Source organism: Stegastes partitus, unplaced genomic scaffold, assembly GCF_000690725.1.
Source record: "Stegastes partitus isolate 25-593 unplaced genomic scaffold, Stegastes_partitus-1.0.2 Scaffold390, whole genome shotgun sequence".
NCBI classification, from domain to species: Eukaryota; Metazoa; Chordata; class Actinopteri; family Pomacentridae; genus Stegastes; species Stegastes partitus.
The window spans coordinates 108,493-128,750 of record NW_007578121.1 but is presented as its reverse complement, the minus strand read 5'-3'; the positions used below and the strand labels follow the sequence as shown (position 1 = coordinate 128,750).

General features: G+C 38.0%; 1 protein-coding gene across 8 annotated transcripts in view; it reads left to right on the top strand.

Annotated features, from left to right (window-relative positions):
* The first annotated feature begins 8,002 nt into the window (after positions 1–8,002).
* The window catches only part of ehbp1l1a (EH domain binding protein 1-like 1a), a 47,686-nt gene continuing 35,430 nt past the window's right edge, over positions 8,003–20,258 (top strand). For all 8 annotated transcript variants that reach the window (XM_008285174.1, XM_008285172.1, XM_008285173.1 and 5 more), the window contains exons 1-5: positions 8,003–8,304; positions 18,522–18,579; positions 18,750–18,845; positions 18,970–19,023; positions 20,019–20,197. In XM_008285174.1, coding sequence (XP_008283396.1) covers positions 8,201–8,304; positions 18,522–18,579; positions 18,750–18,845; positions 18,970–19,023; positions 20,019–20,197 — 491 coding nt within the window. In that variant the 5' untranslated portion in view covers positions 8,003–8,200. The remainder of the gene's footprint in view (positions 8,305–18,521; positions 18,580–18,749; positions 18,846–18,969; positions 19,024–20,018; positions 20,198–20,258) is intronic.

The following is a 20,258-nucleotide window of genomic DNA, read 5'->3' as shown; positions in this document are numbered from 1 at the left end:
CAACATATATAAAACCAATAATTTCTTACATTAAAATTATAATTTGGATTTTAAATACAATCCTAATGACTCAAAGCTTAAGAACTAATAATAAAATGAACAACAACAGTACTAATATTTTGTTTTGTTTTTATTTATTTGATCATATATTGTGTCGCCTTCCACTCAAAAATATATTCTATTTATGTTTGACCTTACTATGTTGCTCTCTGGGTTCTGCAGGGACCACTGTCTGTGTTTGACACTAGTAGGCTGTTTTTATATTGACATGCCGATAGAGACGCATTTTCTCTGAATTCACATTAATCTTCTAAATTACAGGCAGTTTCTGGGTAGTATAACAACGTTTTAATGCCATGAATTATATATCTAAAAAAGAAAAAACTACAGTTGAATTTCTTTGATTATTTATTTTGCCAGAATTGAAAAAATCCTGCAGTATTTTTCTTCGCGCCCACAGCTGTTACCGATACATTACAGTGATTTTACATGCTATAGATATTTTATTTGTTACATTTTTCATTTGTCTCCATACTTGCTTGACATTTTGGAATTTTTTTATAAAGACAACATGCCTTTCAAACCCACCGGCAGGATTTGTGGTTCAAATGGTTAAAACTCATTTTTAACACATGCACATACATTCATGGTTTATGACACCACAAAGATTTTGTAGCACATCCAACCCAATAAGTAACTTAAAGAAGTGTGAAATGCAGCTCATAGCATCCTGCACGCACGCACACACAATTGCCTCCCATTAAAGAAAAATTTGATTAAAAAAAAAAGTAATGAGATAATGAGAAAGATTTGGACTTGTCAGGTTCCATCAGTGTAGGAAGTATGCATCAGATTTAAGTAAAACTCACTGACTATATGAATGTTCATAATAAAAGGAATGGTGGAATATTAACTCTTTTCAGTTCAGTTGAGTCACTGCTCAGTGCCTTCATTGTCCTCTTCCAGTCAGCAGTTTCTAGCGCCAGGCTGTGCTCTGCTGCAGCTCTGCGACACAAATGGCTGATGGTCATGACAGCCTTGTGATGGCCAGTCACCAGACACATGAGCCTCCACAGAGCCGGGTCAAACATGAGGTCAAATACCACAGCCAACTGTTGTCCCGAATCCTCCCTCTGGGACAGTGTGTCAAATGAAGACTTATCAGGTCACATGATCAAAACAAATTGCCTCAAAGTAAGTGAACTGACACAAAATCTCTTCTTGCTGGTGCTTTTTGCTAACTATAAAGTTAAATTTCTGTACAAGTGATGAGTAATGTAAAATGCGTTGCTTGTAGATAATTGCTATTAAAAGTATGATCAGTTGAACCAGCAATATCTGTGGGTGATAGTGGTAAACAGTACAGTTACAGGTGAAAGTACGCAGATAACAACATGCATATGTGTGCATGGATATAATATAAATAAATTCCTAAATATAAATAAGTGTCACACAAGAATTCTCGTTGTTGTCTTGAGATACTGTACAACAGTTGAATATATGACACCAAAGATTAAATGCAGCTATCTTTTTCATATCAAAGTAAATATTTGTAATGTCTCTCATTTTCAGTAGGACGTCAACCAGTCCTGAAATAATGGCCCGCCTTCCATCGTTTCACAATCACCTGCCTCTCTGTCATGATACTTGTGGCAGTGGGATAAAACTATCAATCACCTCAATGCCTACTGATCCAAAGTAAAGGTTAGAGACTGAGGGAAAAAAGCAACTGTTTATTTTTTAGTTCATTCTCAGTTTGAATTCCACTTTTGTAATCAGAGGGTTAGCAAACATCACGGAGGACATTATTCTTGTCCTTAGACACAGTTGAGTCAAAACAAAAATCAGCTGAATCATTCCATAGCATATAGTGTGTGGAGTCTGCTCAGCGTTCATGTGACTCAGGCGTAGACTCTTCTATCATGGCTGCTGGGCTAGCGTGATGTTCCGTGACCTTATTAATGAAGTGTGGTTTGCTCTTGCTGCCTGTTGCCCTCTTGGTGCTTCTGATAGACAGCTCACAGGTGTTTGGCTTAGCCAGTCTATATTTACAGAGGTCATAAATGGAAGTGTGATACATGATACCAGCAGGGATCTGATTACTCTAATCTCAAGTGCTGTTCCTCTATACCTAGAAAGACTTATTATGTTGAATTTGAGTTTAAGTTTGTTATTCTCTGAGGTGTTGTAGTGAGTTCCAAAAGAGCAGGAGAACTTTGGATTAATTAGTAAATCTCATAAATTTGAATTCATTGTCAAAAAACTGTGGTATTGACCAGTTTGCAGTTAGAAAAAAATATGGTCACCTTTGGGTAGACTTTAAATCCCTGTGTAAATTTCCAAATCTGCTGGATCATTCACTTCCCATAGTGAAACCCTTCTTTGGCAGATCCTTTCTGTCTGGTAAATGCCCAGTAATTACCCCATCCATAACACAATGTCTCCTCGAGGTCTGGATGCTTATAACAATATGTTGATTGAGGGATAAAATGAAAGTGTTTCCATATTGTTGTATCCAACTGTGACTGTCTGTCTACACTGACCCTAATACACAGTTGTACAGCTTGCACAGGTTTCATTACATTAGAATTTTTTTTTGTAACTAAGCCAGTGTTGCTATACCTGCACAGTCAGCATTGCATTCACTGTAGACAAAATTTGACAGTTAATGAGTGATACTGAGATTAATAGGTGGCTGATGGCCTGCCACTTCTGATTTAATGTCATATAGTGATTACTACAGAGGTATGCCATAGCTCTCAAATGGTGTGTTGCTTGTTTTGCGCTGTCACATATAGTCGCTTCAGGAAGTATCCAGACCCCTTCAGTTTTTGCTTTTTTGTTTTGAAGTTGTTAATTTTATTTGAAATGGATAAAACAAAATCCCTGTTAATCTACACTCAGTAACCTACAAAACACCAACATCAATTTATTTATATTTTGTATTTTTTGGACATTTATTAAAATCAAAAATTGTTATGTCTTATTTCATCCTTATTCAGATGCCTTTTGATGGCACTCATGTTTATCCGGCGTGCTTTAAGCATTTTTGAGAAGCCATGAAGTTTAAGAAAATCTCTGTGAAGAGCCCAATTGCCTCAATAATTGTGACATGGAAGAAACTTGGAACCACCAGGACTCCTCAGAGTTGTCAGAAATGGAAGAACTTATCAGATCTACCACCTACTGTCAGCCGACATTCAGTCTCCATGCAGCTGGTAATTCATGTGAAAATGCATTATGTTCAAATTCAGATAAACAATACAAAAGATTTGCAATCAGTGTGATAGAGTGCTGTTTGTCTTGTTTCAGTCCACTAAAATCTACACAGAAATCTCATATGCAGGGAAAGACTGCACTGAGCTTTACATATTGTTTTTCTGTACTTTTCTTTGGTCTGGTAGAGACATGCTATCTATGGAAAAATCAACAAACCCATAGCAAGTGTAAAACAGTGTTCTTTTGTTTGCCCCTCTCAGCTCTATAAGGAGAACAGTTGCCCTACATGACATTTCCTTCTGTGTGTCCTGAGCCCCAGATGGCACTCAGGTGGTGTTAAACTGATATTTTTTGACAGACGTTTTCCTATTGCTTACTTTTTGTACCAGTTTTTAAAAAAGATTGCACACACATCTGTGTGTGCATACATATAAAAATAAAATGGAAAAAATTAAGATGGTGAAATTTATGCCCGCTTTGTGCCACATACGCCATGTCATGTATTGTTATCTATATAATGGAATAAACTTGATGATAAATTAATTATTCTGTCAAGCTTTTAACTGTCAGCTTTGAATCAAAATGAACACTCAATCACATTACCATGTGCTGGACTCTAAAACAGGATGCACACCAACTGGTGGGTGGCCTGCAAACAGGAAGTGGATTGTTTAGGAATGACTTCACTTCTTAACATTATGACCCCCTCCCCATCTTCATAGACCTCTCAACCAATACAAAAATGACCAAGCCAAAAACAAAGCTGCTTTGTATTGCATAATATCCTAAGAGCACTTCGCTTGACCTCGTGCATGTAATTGGAAGGTATGCCTATTAACAATTATGCTCTTATATGCAGATAAACGCAATTTAATCTGACACTATCCATTTAGTTCCACATGAAGAACTGTCACTGAACCACAGGAACTAGGAAATGCAATTCCGAGAATAGTTTCTCAATAAACATAACCTCACCATGATGGAACTTTGGCAAAACACCAACTTTAAAAAACTGCTATTCCCCCTTGAGGAGACTCCCCTCTGCTCTTCCTTCTTTCTTGCTTTATTTTTACCCGCCCAAATGCAGCTGTTTCCCAGCATGCCTGAGGGCCAAACTGCTGGGATAGATGAAGGATGGAGGGACACTGACAGGGAGGTCCAGTCCTATAACGGAAACATAACGGTCTGGGAGCTGGATGCATCACTTAGCAACTGGTGGAGACTGAGACAGCATGTATTGGGTTTTGGACTGTGGGACTTCAAGTATGTGGAACTGATGTCTTTTTTTATCTGTGGTACATCTGGTCTCATCAGTGTTTTACCTACTGTGATGCAGCTACATTGATGAAACATTTATTATGAGAATTTCTTAATATGATAAGTGACAGATACTGATGAAATTCCATGGGCACAATAATGGTTGAGCAGTTTATGAATATGATTTTGTGTGATTATAAGGTGCAAGGTGGTTAGTATTGTTGCACGAAGGTTGCCGGTTTGCGTCCCGGTGAGGACACCCGGGATCTTTATATGTGGAGTTTGCATGTTCTCCCCATGCAACATGGGTTCTCTACGGGTTCACTGGCTTCCTCCCACAAGGTCCAAAAACACGTTGAGGTTAATTGGTGATTCTAAATTGTCTGTAGGTGTGAATGTGAGTGTACTTGGTTGTCTGTCTCTAAGTGTAGCCCTGCGGTAGACTGGTGACCTGTCCAGGGTGTCCCCTGCCTTCACCCTAAGTCAGCTGGGATAGGCTCCAGCCCCCTGCGACTCTAGTGAGGATTAAGCGGTGTATAGATAATGGATGGATGGATGTCTTACACCATTTTTTTTTAACATTCTTTTGTGAATGCATTGTTATGCAGACAGTCTCATTTAATCCTAAAAGTCTTAACAGTATGGTGTACTGACTTGTTGCTATTTATTGACTGGACTACTTCTATCCCTGTATAGCTGAATTCTGATAAAACTTTGGTAAATGGTCCTGATTACATTTCTATAACCCAATATCCTGACCCACTGACAACTAGCTTACGAGAAAGACCAGAAATTAACAGGACATTTTTGATCGAAACCTCAAATTCAGTCAGCATATTAATATTAAATATATAAAGTATCCACCAAGCAATGCTTTCCAAAAATAATTTTCTGCATTCCACAGTTCACCTTGTAGCACAATACAGCAATAAGACCTCTGACAAACATTAAACCCTGGCTGGACTAAAATGACTCCCTTTTCATTTAAGATTTCATTGTAAGATCTTTACTACACTTTTACTTTTTTCAAAACCATTAACAAATAGTTGGCTGGAACCTTTTTCAACTCACAACTCGAAAGGTTTTATGGAGTATTTTGTTAAAATTCTGTAGCAAAAACCGTTCTGTGAAACTTCTGTTGTCTTTTGTGGTGTTTTCATTTGCACATGTGATGGACTTTATAACTTTGATTTGTAAAGGTCTCTGGCTTCCTTTTTAGACCATCTATAAACCCCTCTAAGTAGCATTTAGCAATGCAACTGTTTTGGCGAAGGGAATACGTTTAAGTATTTGAACTTAGTTCATTAGATTAAAAATATATTTATCCATTTACTGTTTCCAGACACCAGACAAGAAAGGTCATGTTGCTTGACATATATATGCTGTATTTGTATACCACGACTGTGACTGTGGAAATGAATGATTATTGTACTGGCTGATAATATCTGCATGTGTCGTGAGAAAAGCAGGGGGCCCAGACAGCTTCCTTATGCAACTCCAAAACAAAAGCCACATTTTTTTCCTGCAGTGTTACTATGACTAATGTAAACGTTTCTCTCTGTATTGTATTGAGTGTGTAGAACTAGATAAGAACACATTGTAGATTGAATTAGTTCTCTTGATGGTTTAAAAGAATACTGTAGTCAACTGTGTCAAACTCTGCAGTCAGATTTAAAGGTCCAGATCCAAACAGTCACTGCTGTTATACATTTGGAATCTAATGGAATGTAACTGGTTACACTGTATTAAACTAGAAATACCAGAAAAAAAAAATCTTATTCGAAAGACATTGCAAACTTCCGTTTATACACTTAAATATTTGATTTGTATTCATCAGGTGGACACAAACATAACTTGAAATATGTGTCTGCTGCATGTGTAAAAAGGCAACGGTTGTATATCAGATGTTGTGTTTACAACTTGTTGTGCAGCCCCCAAGTGGACAAAAAAAGGGGAAATAAAAATCAGTTAATGCAGCTGTATTGATAGTCAAGCATAACAACATTAAAACTCTGAAATCTTTGATAATTCTGATGAACATGCAAAAAATGCATGTTTTTAAAATAGCAGACGAAGGTAGATTCTAATTGATGAATTAACTTTGTTGTCTAATAAAGAATGATTTCTATAAACATCAGGCCAACACTAGACCTCCTGTCAGTAGGACACCACTTTTATCAGGAGAAGGCCTCGCAACTATATCAATAATCTTTAAACTGTATGTCTATAAAACATAATTATGACTGTGTACAAAAATATACGTACTTGAAATGGGATCTTTACATGAACTTTTATCATTCAGTGTATCAACGGGATGTTTATCTGTGTATGTGTGACTCAGAAGCAACATTATATTCCCAGCTGCTCTATGTGTCAAAGACAAATTATAAATAGACTCAGGGCTAAACTGGAAAAGTCCCTCCAGCTGAGGGGGACTCGTGATGTGGTGGGGGGGACGTTCCCTAACAGGCTCACAGGTAATTTCTGTTTTTGCATTCACTCCTTGATAATATCAACTTAGCTTCATGGGAACTCTCTAATCAGTGTTTGGCTTGCAAACAACTATTTGCGAAGAAGTCTGCATCTGTTATATTACAGTCCTCATAATGTTAGACAAGTCATCTGCAGTAGTTCAACTAAGGCATTTAGATTTTTTTTTGCTCTTATTATTCATGTATATATAAAAGCAAATGATGTGTGTGTAAACAGTAACTTAGAAAAATCACTGTTATACTCTTCTGGGAGCCTACAACCAATAACCCCCGGTGGCATTTGGCTGTTATATGTATTGTAATCTTATGGTCATTGTTGATTTTACCTAAAGCATTACACATCATCAACAACCCATTATTACTGTTAGATTATCCTGCATGAAGTCATTGTTGGTGTGATTTGTGGGGATTATCTCAGCTTTGTCAAGTTAGCCACAATAAAAGCTTGTGAAAAAGGAAATACTGACTTTCAGCGATGCAATAGTCCCAATTAAATGTCCCGAGGAGTTTTTTTTTTTTTTAAAAAAGCCTTCCGACCACATTAGTGTCACATTGTGTCACTGAGGGAGACTGTTTATTATCCCCACTTTTGTCCTTTTCTGGTGTGTAATGTAAAGTTAATTGTATTTTACTTATTGGTAAGTGCATAAAGGTTGACATAACATGAAACATTTTTTTAAACCTTTGGATTATAAGCATGTATTACAAGCAGATTTACGGCATATTTTCCCCCTTTCTGTTCAGTAATTAGTATCCTCTTGTAATGCCCTTTGGGATGGACTGAATTTATAAGATGATTCCATTATTGTTTGAGTCAGTACTTTAAATCTAACAAAATTGTTTCCCAGAATTATATTTTTGGCTGTGTGGAGAGACAATTGGAATATCATTTTTTTTATTATTAGATCAAACGCTTAAGGCTTGAATTTTTGCTCCTGCTATGTACGCACATCTGCATCTCACAAGAACTTTATTTTGACAGTCATACTCGTGCGTGTTCCGGTTGCGTCCTAGTAGCTTGTCGCTCTGTCTGACTTGAGGCGTGTGTTTGTTTTGCAGCCTGTCTGAGGAGTGGACACCGGTGAGGAGCTGTCAGCGAGGCAGGTGGAGTCTCTCCATCCACTTCCCCAAGCGAAGCCCCCTCAGAGGGACACAGGAGCGCGGACACACATTTCCTACATTTTAATGTCGGCGTTTCTTGTCTTTGCGAGAATTAGCTGACAAGTCCGACCATGACTTCGGTTTGGAAGCGACTCCAGCGAGTCGGAAAGAAAGCGTCCAAGTTCCAGTTTGCGGCGACGTTTCAAGAACTGATAATTGAATGCACGAATAAATGGTAAGTAATTGTTTTAATGTATATTTGTGAAGCATAGTAGATAGTTTGTGTGTATTTCGGTCTAAAAAGTTGTCTCCGAGTGGACTGACAGACGTCACCGAAAGTGATGCCGAACTCAGTTTTGAAATATTAGCTTTTTATTTTCAGCAAATTAAACGTGCGGCAACGAACAGCACGGCCGTTGAAGAACCATTTAAATCTGGGTCAGTTTACATCAGCTAGCTTGTTTGTCAACAAAATTAAACCTCCTATTAGTCGACTTGTTTTTCCATTAGCATTACTATTCTATAAACACAGATTGGGAGAAGCCAAATGTTTATAAAAGTTGAAGATTTTCAAATGAAATGCTGTAGGACAAGCTAACTGGTCGTGGTTATCAACAATTCTTCTCGGTTCTTGATTTTGTCTGCGTAGTATGTAGCTGTAGCCTGGGTATGAATGGCAGACAGTCGGGATACTGCAAGAATCATCCGGTTAGACAGACAGCTTTTCTAAAAAGTCGCGCCGTATCTACACCAAAATATGTTGACGCTTTTTGATAACACCGTGTTCTCCTGTAGAGAGAGAGCATGGCCACATTACTTCCGCATTTGTTTCTTTATTTGAATCAGTGTGCTGTTGTTGTTACCATGTTGTGTGGCATCCTGTTAAATAGGGCACCCTGTCATGCTAAAAAATAACCTGGCTGTGACAATGAGAGATAATCTCTTGAAGAACAGTTGGTGTCAGGTCAAGGGATTGGCTTTATATGTGAAAAATATATCAAAATAAAATGTTTCATCTCTTTTGATGTATACATAGGTAGTTTTTGGTCATATTGAATGACTTGTTTTTATTAAAGATCAGCAGAAAAAATGGTTTACTATTAATTGAACCAGCTTTTGTTGAATTTAGCCACTTTAACTTGTTTATCAAGGCACGCTATTAAATGTTAATATAGCAACGAAAACCACACACAATGAAATACATTACCTTCACCAGGGAAAGTCTGTGGTTGCGGATGAGAGGCCCAGAAGGACGTGGGCCAGCATGTCTTAGGAAACCTGCCATGGGGAGAGTAACAGAGGATGAAGGGGGTTCCATTATCAAGGGAGGTGATAGATTGTTTTTTTAGACAGGGAAGGAGCATGCCTGCTGTTGGTTCATGCAAGTGACGCATCGGACATTCCGTTGAACAGTTGTCTTGTTACTATTGATGAAGTGTCTATCGTCAGCTTGTCTGTTGTTTTATTGCCCAGGCCTAGTCAGGTCTACCAGGTGGAGTGAGGTAAGCAGTCATCTGCACCATCAGCACCACCGGGGCTATAGCCAGGATTTTAGAACAATGAGGTCATAAATTAAAATTCCCTCTAGTACAACCGTAGCTCTCACAACAAGTTTGAGACTTGTTAACTTGGCTGGATTGTTAGAGGACCTGTAGGATCACTCACTGGACGTAGGATGCAGTTATAAGCCTGCTATTGGACATTGCTGTCAGCCAGCTTTACTTTATTATGTGAGATAACAACAACCTCTGGGCAGCTAACACACTGAGAACTTAAGGTTTTGCCGAGGATTGGGATCATGCAGTAAGGCAGCCCTGCTGCAAAATGTTCTACACAAACAATTCCACTTGTCATCATTTTGAGGAAACACTGAAGCTGCATCCTTTGCTTAATACTGTCGACGATGACTGTGCGTGGTTTAAAGAAATACTAACAAGCCACAGTGCTTTTACTCTGTAGCAGAGTGATCACAAGCTGCAGCCATACAATTATGTACTACAGAATAGGCTGACAAAGCAAAACTAGGGCACCCTATTATTTTCCCAGTACTGCTTGCTTAAGTAATTTCTTATTTATGCATTTATTAATTTACCTTTGTCATGCAAAAACCTAATCAGCTAGCTGAGCCACAGTGACCCTTGGGTGCGCCCCACTAGCTCAACGGGTTAAGTGGACAACCCATAAACAGGTTCTAAAGGACCTGACGCAGCAGCCATGGTTCGAGTCCAACCCATGGCCATTTGCTGCATGTCTTTCCTCTAGTCTTGTCCCTGCTTTACTGTCTCCCTCTTCACAAACCTGTATAATGAAGGCCAAAAAAATAACATTTAAAAAGAATAGAATGCCTTTATCGTTGTGGAATTGTACACAGCAAAATTAGGAGTGCCGCTTCAGTTAGTGCATGTAAACAATTTAAAAAACACAAAAACATAATATACAAATAATGAAAGGCAGCAGGTAAAAATTTGTTGTACAGATATAGCTCAGTTTTTTTTTGTTCTAGATATTCCAATTTACTGCTCCTGTGCATTTTGCATCATTACAAACTGAATGTGTTTGAGTTCAAAATTGTTGATTAGACAAAAAAAAATACAAACAATAGACATTACCAGAAAGTAGGCTATAGGGCAGAATATGTTGTTGAGTCCTGCTTAAACACTTTCCTACAAATTTATTTCTGAATATGGATTGTTCGACCAAGACATAAAACACAGATCATTGAGCCCTTACAACTACTTTTGACATGAGGGTGCTCATAACTAAAAAGCATGTGATACAAGATGACACACAGCCTCTGAGCCGCTGCCCACTTGTGCCTGTATTTCCCCTTGTAATATCCAATGCATGGGATATACTAAAAGTTCCAGTTTCCTAAAATATGAGGAGGTCAAAGTGTAGAAATGTACTGCTAACGCCCAGGTCATGCTGTTTAATGAACTAGAGAATAAACTAATTTCTTTAAAAAGTCCCTGACAATGAAATGACACATTTGGTACTCATATCCCTAATAGCTACCATGTTACTTCCTGAAAATTTAAGCCTAAATCAGGTAGTCTAAAATAGTATAAAATAAAAAGTTTCCTGATTAAGGGATTACCATTAGTGCACAACAAAGCATTGTTGGATTCATTAGGGATCCTTAAGGATTTTTAAATACCGCACAACACTTTGATGGTGTACATGATACCGCCCAAGCCTAATGCAATGATGATTATTTTTTTGAGCTGATTTGTGAGAGTGTCAGGCTAGGATCCCGATCACCTTGTTGTTGTCCGTGTTGGACTATTTCACCATTGAGTCGCAAGCAACAAGGTCATTTAGATCAGTGTATTTCTTCTAGTCATATCTCCATTTTGTGTTAATGGTTTCGTTCAGTTCTGTCAAATAAAGAGCTCTGCTGCAGTGTTGTCTGAACAGAGATTGTGGCTAAAAAAGCAGTCAAATTAATGAAGCAAGTTGTGTATGTGGAACAAGTCAACAAAAAGAGGGCATTCAATGCTAACCGTCTGTATTAGAATGTTTTTTTGTCAAAAGCCTAAAGTATAACCAGATTAAATCTCTGGGTATAGAGAGAAACTGTAGTTGTTCTCTGCTCTGTAGGTGCAGAGGGTAAATTGAGATTATATGTAAGGCCTGATGTAGGTCAGAATGATCACTAAGACCTGCTTATGTTACAGAGTTCTGTTAGAAGTGCAGTTAACGTTTGAAGTTGCTTCAGACTTGGGTATGCAGAAGTTCCTTCAATTCCATGATCATTACTCACCATGTAGTCAGCATGTGCTTCCAATCCTCCAGCCCTGGCTTGTATAGTGGCCTACCTACTTGTCTGCTTGTCACACTGTTTATCTACTTTTCCACAAGTATCATACACATGAACCTGTATCAACATGTTTCTGTTCCTGGTAGGTCCCAGCAACAGTTTTAGATTTTAGTTAATTTTTTTTTTGTTCTTTACAACAGTTAATGTTGGCCCCTCAGGCACACAGCAGCACTGAATATGATATGACAATTACACAAGGAAGCCAGAGCACAGTGTTAAGGTTTAGGTTGTTGCAGTTGTGTACTTTTTTGGGGAACTTTTTAACTCTGACAAAATTGAAAGTTGAACTTATGACTTAGAAGATCAAATGTATGATGTTTGATATCAGGATTCAATAGTTAGATAAAAAAAGTCAAGACTTCTAATAATTACAACTTGCCAAGGCAAAATGTAGATTCTATGATACTCTTACACATTTTGAATATGTTATCTCATAACAAATGTACCACCTAAGTATGTATCACATCATTTGAAAGTGAAAATGTTGACTTAGGATTCAGTCTCACAGTAATGAGAGATGAGCAGACAGTAAATCTCATTAGAGATTTACTGTGTCAAAATTGTATATTAATAATTATTACATTTTAATACACAATATTGATTTTCTATTTTGTAATATTGACTTGTCTTTGGAGGGACACTTTTTTCCCTCTTAATGATTCAAAATTGAATGTAATGAGAAAAAAAAAACCTGACACACAGTGTCCCAGGACCGGATCTTTTTAAACCACCTGGTTGTATGTAACTGGTGGTTACAGTAAATGTTTACCCTCGGTGATTTTAGAGCCTGAGTCCTTCCATCATTTCTTCAACTACGTCAACTGTGGCCAGCTTGCTGGGACTGCGTCTCTACATGTTCACACTTTGTGCAACACTATGTCATGCTCTGCAAGCTTAGAACGCACAGCAAAGACCTACACCCTGAACCTAGAATATACGTCACTTCATTGGAGTGTGAATAAACGGTTAGGTGGGTAGTTTATATGTGTCATCATGTCTGACAACAATGAGTCTTACATTGATGGGTGCAAAAGCTTGCAAAACAACATTTAGATTACTGATCAGCAGAACCACTGCCGACCGTGTTGAGGCCAATAATAAAGACATACTTCCGCATTTTGGGAAATGTGCATAATTAAGTTCTTAATAATAAAGATTTAATGGTAATGCCATGTTTGTGTGCAGTCTGAATGTTGCATTACAGACAGTACACTTTCTACGGCCTGTAACAAGAATGTGTAAAATGTGGATCAGCTAGACAGACCATCTCCCTGAACTAATCAGCCAGTACAGAGTATCAGAGAGTCTGGGAGCACTATTTACAAGTTGTCTTATCAACACAGTCAAGCATTTCCTCATATGGCAAAATTCAAACAGCTCGTACTTTAAACTGACAAATACAAATGTGCTATTGAGTTGTTTACAGGCACTGTGAGAGTATTATTAAATGTATTCTGTCTTGAGAAATTCTATTTAGCAAACCACCAGTTTACCAACCTCTGCTGGGACTATTACACTGTTGTACATTTATAGGTCAGCACTGAAACATGTCTGTGATAAATAGTGCAGCAGGTGTAGGATTGATATTAAGCCTCTGTGAAGTTCAGGATGGAAGGCGTTGTCTATTTCTGTTCTCTGTCTCTCTCTTTCACTCTCACTATTTGCTCATAACCTTTCTCACCAATCTGCACATTGGCGATGACAGTCAGCCAACATAAGAGGCAGGACAATACTGACAATAGTAATTCAATACTATTATTCTTTGGGCTCATTCTTATAGGTTCTTCTGACACGACTTTTGGAACCTAACTAACGTACTGCAGCTTTGAGAAAACCCATACAAATTAAGTATCAAACTGTGCGGCTCCGTGGGGACGGGTGTGCTATAACTTTTGGTAGTGATTTGTCATGTTGTCGTATGTTAAACAATCAGTGACGTCTGGTGATAATTTTTGTTGGGGAGGGGCGCAAATTACTTTTTTTTTTTTTTTTTTTAAATTTAGAGATTAAAATCTGAGTAACATCAGGCACAACAATTTACAGTACTGCAAATTCTCTACCTTTGGAGGATATTCTAATCATAATCTAATTTAACATTATCAAGACTTACCAGAACTAAATTTCTAAACCATTCATCAAGTTTTCATCAATATTTACAGGATCTGTACAAACCTAAAACACACAATATAAATAATGAAAAAAACACTATTCAGGGCTCCAGACAAACTTTTTCACTGGTAGCACCAGTACGACCCACTTTCTCATTTTGTTGCACCTCCCACTTTGTCAAAGGCAAAACGTGTGACTTGCTGAACATTTTCTTATCGATAGACGATTTACTGATGCTCCCTAAACGCCCCAGATTGCAGGCTGCAGTAGCTGCTATTTGGTGGCTGTGGTATGCTCTGACATGTGTGCCCAAAAATGACTTTAAAAATAATAAACTAGGGCGTTCTCATGTCAGATTTGTCCGAAGTTAAACTGAGTTACATGTATTCTAGTCTTTTCTACGAGCAGTCTTTTCTCCATTGACAGCAGGCCAGTGCATTAAGCCGTCACGACAGTAGCTGTGATCTAGTAGAAGAGGAGGGGAAAGGCCGTGTGACGGTGTCAGAAAGCACAGTCGTAAGGACTTCAAAGGACAGTTTTGATATCCAACCACAGAGGACAAAAGCAAATAAAGACAAAATTAATTGGCTTACAGCAAAAGTGGACGAGTCCGGGACACACCGAGCTGCGCCCTGTGAGAAAATCTGCAGCTGCCAATCAGAGTCTGGGCCAAGGTCACATGATCACGAAAAGTTTTTTGAGCTACATACACACTCATGTGGCCGGCGCCCCGCATCCAGGAAGTGTAAAATTAGGAAACACGCAGTAAAGACTAATGTTAAATCTGATAATAATACAAATATTGTTAATATAGCAAAATAATATGAACGTTGTTATTATTTTTATTATTATTTTGTTATAATTAATTGAAATGTAATTTTACGTTTGAGAACTACTTTTTATCTGGACATTAGTAGTGGGGTGGCGCCCCTGGCCCCTGACAAGCCGCCACTGTTAAAAATCCCCATTGAAATGAATGAGAAGTCAGCCAGACAACTGCCAAAACCAAGCCATCTTTGGAACCCTGCAGCTGTGACATACTTCACAGTAGAAACTTCACTCAGTTTAAGTGACTCACAAGACTTTGAATGTTATTCATTTAAATCTGTGTTTTGATATCTTTTATGGTTTTAAGCAGTGCAGTTGAAGTTTTATGAGTTTGTTTAATATCCATAATTTTCCATCAGTGACATCATCAAATTTTGCCCTAAAGAATTTTTTCTCCTCTACATGAAAACGTTATACATAAAAATGTATGCATTTTTGTCCTCTGTTGCCCAGTGTAACTCATTGTGATAGGACTTACAGCTTTTTCATAAATTGCCTCAGAACACAGTGTGCTGAGCAAAACTCTTATTGACTCTCATTATATCTGAGCCCCAAAGTTTTGGGTGAAAATTGCAAATGGAAGGTCTCTCTAACCTGCCACTAAATCTGTGTAATACAGAGTACATACATGAAAATATATGTGTGTTCAAAACAAGATTGTGCTTCACTTTGAAAGATTTTTTTCAATATGACTTTTAGTTTTTGAGCTGTGACTGTTTTTTTTGAGGGGCTAATCTTTAGTCTGCTTGTCTGGTCCTCTGTCTGTTCTTGTCACTGCAAGCAACCAGTGACTCACAGATGATTGGCTGATTGATACTGGACTACATTTTCAAAGTAAAAGTTCAAAGATGTTGAACGGTGGTGATCAGGGTTTGTGAAACATGGTGACTTTTCAAAATAAAATGTATTTATAAAACTATACCTTACGAATAAGGTATAAGCAGGTCATATTAACACTCAGAATTGCTTCAGAATTATTTTAGTTTTGGGTTTAAGGCACCAAGTAGTTGTTAATTAATACCGCTATTCAGTGTATCTGTCCGTCCTATTCTTGCCATTTATTCACTGCATTTATGTTGATTTAGAAGTCTTTGATTCTAGTTTATTAAAACTTGGCATGTTTGTAGCGTTGACCATAATTTATGTTAGTTACAATAAAAGTGTTCTCTCCAAAGTAACCATCGATGTCCAAACCCTGCAGAAACACCAGCTGGTCAGACAGGTTGTAAACAAACCAGTGACTTATGAAGATTATCTAGATAATTTTAGTTAGAGGTGACATGGAAATGCTGCAAACAATATCTCATTGCACATTAGGTTGACATCAATAATATTACATGTATTCACCATACCTGTGCTGCTACATGCACAGTTAGTTAAATGAGCTGGTTGCAAGCTGTAAATGCCATAGGTGACATTATGTCAGAGATGATCCTTTTTGATCTGATGTTTGCGGTGGATGTGGACATGTCAGATCATAAATGCAGACTTGACTTGAGTTTAACATAGCCAAATATAGAAAAATAGGAAATGGAACAAACTTAAAAAGAGGGTGTTGCCCATTTCAATACACTGTCCTATTTTGGACTGTCTCAAGAATAAGTTGTCAGTGTTTGGAGGCATGGTGAAATCTTTGGTCATTAGTGTAAAATTGTGGAAGTAGCTGTTATCTCAGTGTGTGCCTTATGCAACGTTTACAAATGTAAGCACAGTCTTATCATAACTGTTGGGAGTAATTACCAAATGAAAATAAAATCTAAGTTGCGAAGCAGGTGTGTAGTAGTTGAAAGTTCCCTCCATGTTTGAGCCAGCGTTTAGTTCACCTACACTAGAGTATTGATGAAGCTGCTCTATAGGTCTTGGGCTTGGAGAGCCATTACTAACTAACTAACTAACTAACTAACTAACTAACTAACTAACTAACTAAATTAATAAAAAACATTTTAGGAAATCTTAATTTCATCTTAAAACCAAGTTTGACAATACCAACACCATCCAAATAGAGCTGCGTATGCTAAGGAGTGTTATTTTCTGTCACTGAGTGTTTGCTCATACAGTCACAAGATTTTCATTTTCTCCTGAGTCCCACTTCTCTGTTTTGAATGCACACAGATGGACTTGTGTACACATGCTGCATGCTTGTTGGCTTGTTTTTCACTGGCCATCATCTTCTGATCTTCCTTATCCTGGGTATTGCTGTATATTAAATTTGATAATACACACAATATGGAAAATAACGAAAATCTCATTTCACATTGCATCAGTGTTTCGCTCAAATGGCCTTAAAGTCCCATTGAAGAGGGATGATGTTCATTACTTGTGCTTTCTGTAAAGTGGTGTTCTCTTTTAACTGAGGTAGGGGCTTTGGGGATACCAGCATGGATTATTTGGCTGATAAGTTCACAAACTCTTGGCCTAGAAATCTCATACTCTGAATTTGCCCAACAGAAATGTTGACATAGCAGTAAACTCTAATGACATGTCCAGAATAGCTGCATAGCACACTGTATTTAGTTTTGTTCACATTCTTTATTTGAAATCGAAGTCTAAACCACCTAAACTAAGACCACGCAATGATCAAGACCAAGACAGTCAAGTCCAGGACCTGACCAGTGCAAGTCCAACACTGCATGACACCACTGGAAGTGATGCTCTGAATCAAACCATGTATTCATAGTTAGCTAATATGTGTATCTAAAATTTGTTTCGTATTCTTGGGTGAGGCCTGAGAAGGCTTTTAAAGAGTTTGGCTGCAGAGGCAGATAGCTAGCTTACGTGTCTTTATGCTTCCTTTCTAAGTGCTAATAAAAGTTTTACGTGGTCTCAGCTGTCTCAGTAAGCGCCGCATTGCAGAATTTACATTTAGGTATGTGTTTTCTTTTGAACAATACCTTTGTAGATGAACTCTGGTTTTGCATGAAATGGGGCCAGGAAGGGGTGACAGCCACTAACAGTAACACAATTAGTCCAGCCAGTGGATGCATTAGAAGCAGAACGTTTCACATCCCATTACAAAAATCAAGTTACCAAAAAATTAATCAGACAATGCAAAAGCAGTTGAGTGATGTCTCTGCTGCTGTGGTTTTAATACTAAAGCCAGAGTCCTCTGTTTGAAACCAAGACAAGACCAATTAAAAATGTGGACTGTTTGAAACGAGGCAGTGATTTTCAAAAATTGTTCACTGTGGTAGTCGTGGCACGAGTGACATTATTATTGCAATTAGTACAATGAAAAACAGAGCTATTTTGTTTACAAACAGTGTCAGCGATAACACACAATTATGATTCATAATTGTCAAACATCTCTGTTCTTCCTCTCACAGAAGAATCGTATCGTATGAGTGTTGTAGAGAATAGTGAGTATATTCACTGTTCTCTACAACATGTATGTATGGGAGAGTGATTTGAGATACAGCCTGAGTCTTGTTACCATTAGAGCATTGATTTTGATTTCACTATAGAGCTTTATGTACACACACAACATGTCACCAGTCAAATTGAAAGTCATTCTTTGTCCATTCAGAAACTTGTTGGCAGGTCTGCCTGGGTTGGGTCTGAAAATACGTTGAGGCAGAGTATCTGAATGTTACATTCAAGCTGGTTAAAGTCAGTAGTGATGAAAAATGATGATGTACATATTTTGGTTTGATAAAAACACTAAAGTGATGTTGTGCCGTGTGCTCTGCTTTTTTTAGGCAACCTGACAAACTGAGAGTTGTGTGGATCAGGAGAAACAGACGTCACAGCACAAAGGTACATTAAGGAAAAATTGCCCAAAACTTTTAAGAAGCATTTACAATAATTTAAAATTATGTGTAAAACTGTCTTTGACTTGAAATGTGGTTTTCATATGCTGAATCATTTCCCTGGGAAATTTAAGGAACAATATTTGACTTTTTTGTTTCTGTTTTATTTTCTTTCAGCTCCACAGCTGGCAGCCGGGGATTAAGAACCCCTACAGAGGCCTGGTTATTTGGCAGGTTCCAGAGAGCTTAGACATCACTGTCACACTTTTCAAGGTATGACGTTAAACCTCTGTGTAACTGCAGCTCATAAATTGTTTGTATTGCAAATGGGGAATGCGTAACTTATTCATCCGAATGGTCTAGCTAAAGGATCACGGAATTCTTTGTTTGTCAACAGGAGCCTACTGCAGAGGAGTTTGAAGACAAGGACTGGACATTTGTTATTGAAAATGTAAGCCTGCTATATTTGTACATAGTTGGTAGTGACTTCATTTCATTTATTTAAGTTAATTTTAATTGAAAAACTTAGTGGGTCAATATACACTAATACACAAATGAACATACGTCTTCCTTGATTTGCTATCTTAGTAAACATTCTCTTAATATTTTGTGGTCTCAGTTGTTAGTTTCAAGACTTTCTGAACACTACATAATGTTCATTTTGTAAATTATAGTTTACATATTTAGTATAAATTGACGATAAAGCAGGGTATGATATAGGTCGGGGGTACCTTGTGATTGACAGGTCATCCTCAAATTCTCAGTCAGCTCCACTGCTGGCTTGCCACAGTTTAAAAAACGTCAAGATAGCAATGGTCAAATGCCGCACTTGAGGCTTCTAAACTGTATTTCACATACCATTGGGTGACATCACAGTTTCTATGTCCATCTTTTACATACAGTCAATGGTTTTTTGTGTTTCACCCACCAAGGTCTGAATTTTGCCTGACCTCAGTGTGTGCTGTGGTGACTGGCACCAATATCTTAGCAGCAGTGTATTTAGGTCCTGAAAGTTGTCAGGTGAGTGGAAGCTAGTGTAGATGATCCAACACATCCCCCACCACTCTGTGGCCCATTCATGGTTTGCCCTTACTCAGACCCGTGTCAGTACTCACTGCTGACCAGGAGCACCCTACAAGTCTTGCTGTTTTAAGGCTGCTCTAACCTAGTTGTTTGCCGTATAGTCATGATCAACTGGACCTTGTTTCAGTCACTCAGGCATTTACACATGCACATTTCTAGCACACCCAAACTATTGACTTTAAGAAGTGAATGTTTACTCAGTGTCTAATATATCCTGTGCCTTAATGTGTTCTGTTGTTACAAAAGGTAATCAGTGATATTTACTTTCTCTGTGAATGGTCATCAATTTTTTTTCTCTCACGAAGACTGAATTTGTCTATGTTCCATCTTAAAGTTCTTGTCTTTTTTTTTTTTTTTTAACAGGAGACAAAAGGTCGCAGAAAAGTGTTGGCATCGGTTGATGTCAATATGAAGAAGTATGCCAGTGCCACGCCAGCCCAGTATGATGTAACACTGAAGCTGAAACCACTGTCTGTGAAAGTAGTGGAAGCCACATTAAAACTGAACCTGTCTTGTATCTTTCTTAAGGAGGGCAAGGCAACGTAAGTCAACTCAGGAACATAGCAACACAGCCTCAACCTCAATCATTTTCCTGCTGTAAAT